The sequence below is a fragment of the Lolium perenne genome, chromosome 7 (assembly GCF_019359855.2).
Source record: "Lolium perenne isolate Kyuss_39 chromosome 7, Kyuss_2.0, whole genome shotgun sequence".
NCBI lineage: Eukaryota > Viridiplantae > Streptophyta > Magnoliopsida > Poales > Poaceae > Lolium > Lolium perenne.
In genome coordinates this window covers 38720605-38723034 of record NC_067250.2, presented here as the reverse complement: position 1 = coordinate 38723034, position 2430 = coordinate 38720605, and the positions used below count along the sequence as shown (strand labels likewise).

General features: G+C 49.8%; 1 protein-coding gene across 1 annotated transcript; it reads left to right on the top strand.

Annotated features, from left to right (window-relative positions):
• Positions 1–1459: 1459 nt before the first annotated feature.
• Positions 1460–2034, top strand: LOC139833563 (protein ALP1-like). The gene is made up of 3 exons (XM_071823869.1): positions 1460–1658; positions 1741–1965; positions 2027–2034. The coding sequence occupies exons 1-3, from the start codon at positions 1460–1462 to the stop codon at positions 2032–2034; spliced, it is 432 nt and encodes a 143-aa protein (XP_071679970.1).
• The last annotated feature ends 396 nt before the right edge of the window (positions 2035–2430 follow it).

The following is a 2430-nucleotide window of genomic DNA, read 5'->3' as shown; positions in this document are numbered from 1 at the left end:
AAAAACTAACAAAAGCTATAGCCTCGATCGTGTCGCGCAGTTGGCCGACCGGGCAAATATTCGAGTCAGTTGTGGTTGTAGATCGTGGTCCAGCCACTGACCACCGTGAATATTCCCTCCACAGCAATTCACACACAGCGGTGTCAACACCTTGACAACGATGTAACAAAGGTTGTTTCCACGCTGTCTAGCCCTGCCTTCCCTTGGAATAACATAGGCTGGCTCAGACGAGAAATGACAATCTAGCATGCACCATCCTTCGTGTTTGAGATTTGGATATATCTACTCTGCTCAACCACACTCTCTCCATTCACAATTACTTCACGTTCTAACTTTGCTCAAAGTTGAACTTTATAAATTTGACCAAATACTTATATAATATATAACATTAACATCTACAATATGAAATTTATTATATAGAATTTTCCAGCTTTCCAGCTTCATGGCCATCGGTGGTGGAAAGCCCGCAATAGCTACAACATCTACTTGAGCGCGTGTCCACAACAACACAACAAGGCGCTGGAGATCAACGGTCCGCAACAGAGCACTAACTTGCCAGACTTGGACGGCAACTAGGGGCGCGTTTGGTAGCCTGGGTGTCCCTTGGCTCGCATCGGCCCAGCAAATTTCGGGCCGTTTGGTTCCCGGGCGCACTCGCGTTCTTGCATAGCACGGGTTTTAAAGCATCCCTGGGACAGGCCCCGGGGAACGCTCGGTTTAACAGTTTCTCCAGGGCCAGGCCCTGGCGAGACGAAAATCGACAACGCCGTTCACGCGGCAGCTCCGCCTCGGCATGGCGGGAGAAGCCGAAATCCCAGCGGCGTTGCGCGACAAAGGTAGGGGTAACCTCCCTCTTCGATTACCCTCTCCATTAGCCCCCTCCCAAATTTTGCATTTCCCCAATTTCCGCACTGGCGGCGGCGACCCAGATCTAGCAGCGCGCATCTACCTTCGGTCTCCGGTGCCGAACCAGGGTCCTCCTCTGTAGCCGCGGCGGAGCGTGCGCACATCTACGGCGGCTTTCGGCCGTGTCCATCGTCCGCCATGACGGAGGTAAGGGGAAACTCCTCTGCTCTACTGTAGTGTTCGATTCATGTTCGTAGAACTGGTTGGGTTCGATAAGACCGTTCGTAATGCATATATCTTGTTTGAGTAGACCGACCAGCTCCAGCTTGTGCATCACGCCGCAGCACTCATCATTTGCGTACAAGCCTGGATCCTGATGGTGTACAAGAGAGCAGTTAGGCATGCTGCTTTTCCTCGTGTCACTTACGGACCTATGATACAATGAGATCAGGAGAGGATTGCCAACCTAAACAACATCTACAATTGCAACGACGTAGAGGCCATCCAGATGCTACGGATGAGAAGAGCCCCTTTCTATGCACTTGTGAAAATATTCAGGGAAAGAGGACTGCTGACTGATAGCATCCACACCTCTGTCGAAAAACAAGTCGCAATGTTTCTTCATGTCGTCGGTCATAACCAGAGGTTCAGAGTCATCCATAACACATTCAGGCAATCCACGGAGACTATCTCTCGGTACTTCCAGCAAGTGTTATACGAATTGGGGAGCTCAGAGGTGAATTATCAAGTCAGCATCAATGAACACACCAACCAAGATCAAGAACATCTACAGGTGGTTCCCCTATTTCAAGGTGAGTACAAAATTATGTTCCTTCTACCTATCAGATGTGTGCTACTGTCAGAAACATGATTGTGTGCTAATCTTTTCACAAGATTGCATTGGGGCTACTGATGGTACTCATGTCACTGCAAAGGTACCGAGATCAATGTCTGCAGCATTCCGTAGGAGGAAGCACTACACCAGCCAGAACATGCTAGCAGATGTGGATTTCGACATGAGGTTCACCTACGTGCTTGCTGGGTGGGAGGGTTCAGCTCATGATGCGAGCATCCTGGCTGACAGCTTGTCAAGGCCTGATGGGTTGCAAATCCCTAACGGTAAGTTCTACCTTGGAGATGCTGGATATGCATGCCGACCTGGAATTCTACCCTCCTTCAGAAAAATAAGGTACCGCCTCAACGAGTTCTCTGCGAAGCACCGACCTCTGAATGCGAGAGAGTTGTTCAGTCTCAGACACTCAAGCCTTAGAGTCACCATTGAGAGGGCCTTTGCTGCATTGAAGAACAGGTTCAAGGTCCTTGACCAGAAACCATTCCACACGCTTGACACTCAGGTAAAGTTGGTCCTTGTTTGTTGCATTCTTCACAACTGGATCATATGTTGGGGCGAGGATGAGTTCTTCGAAGAGGTCGTCACTTTTGATGAAGTAGAGACCGGCCATGGCGTGGAAGCAGGCGACAATGATGCCTGGAAGGTGAAGAGGCAAGAGTGGGCATACGCAATGTGGGAACTGATGACCCACAAGTATAGGGGATCGCAGCAGTCTTCGCGGGTAGTAAAAC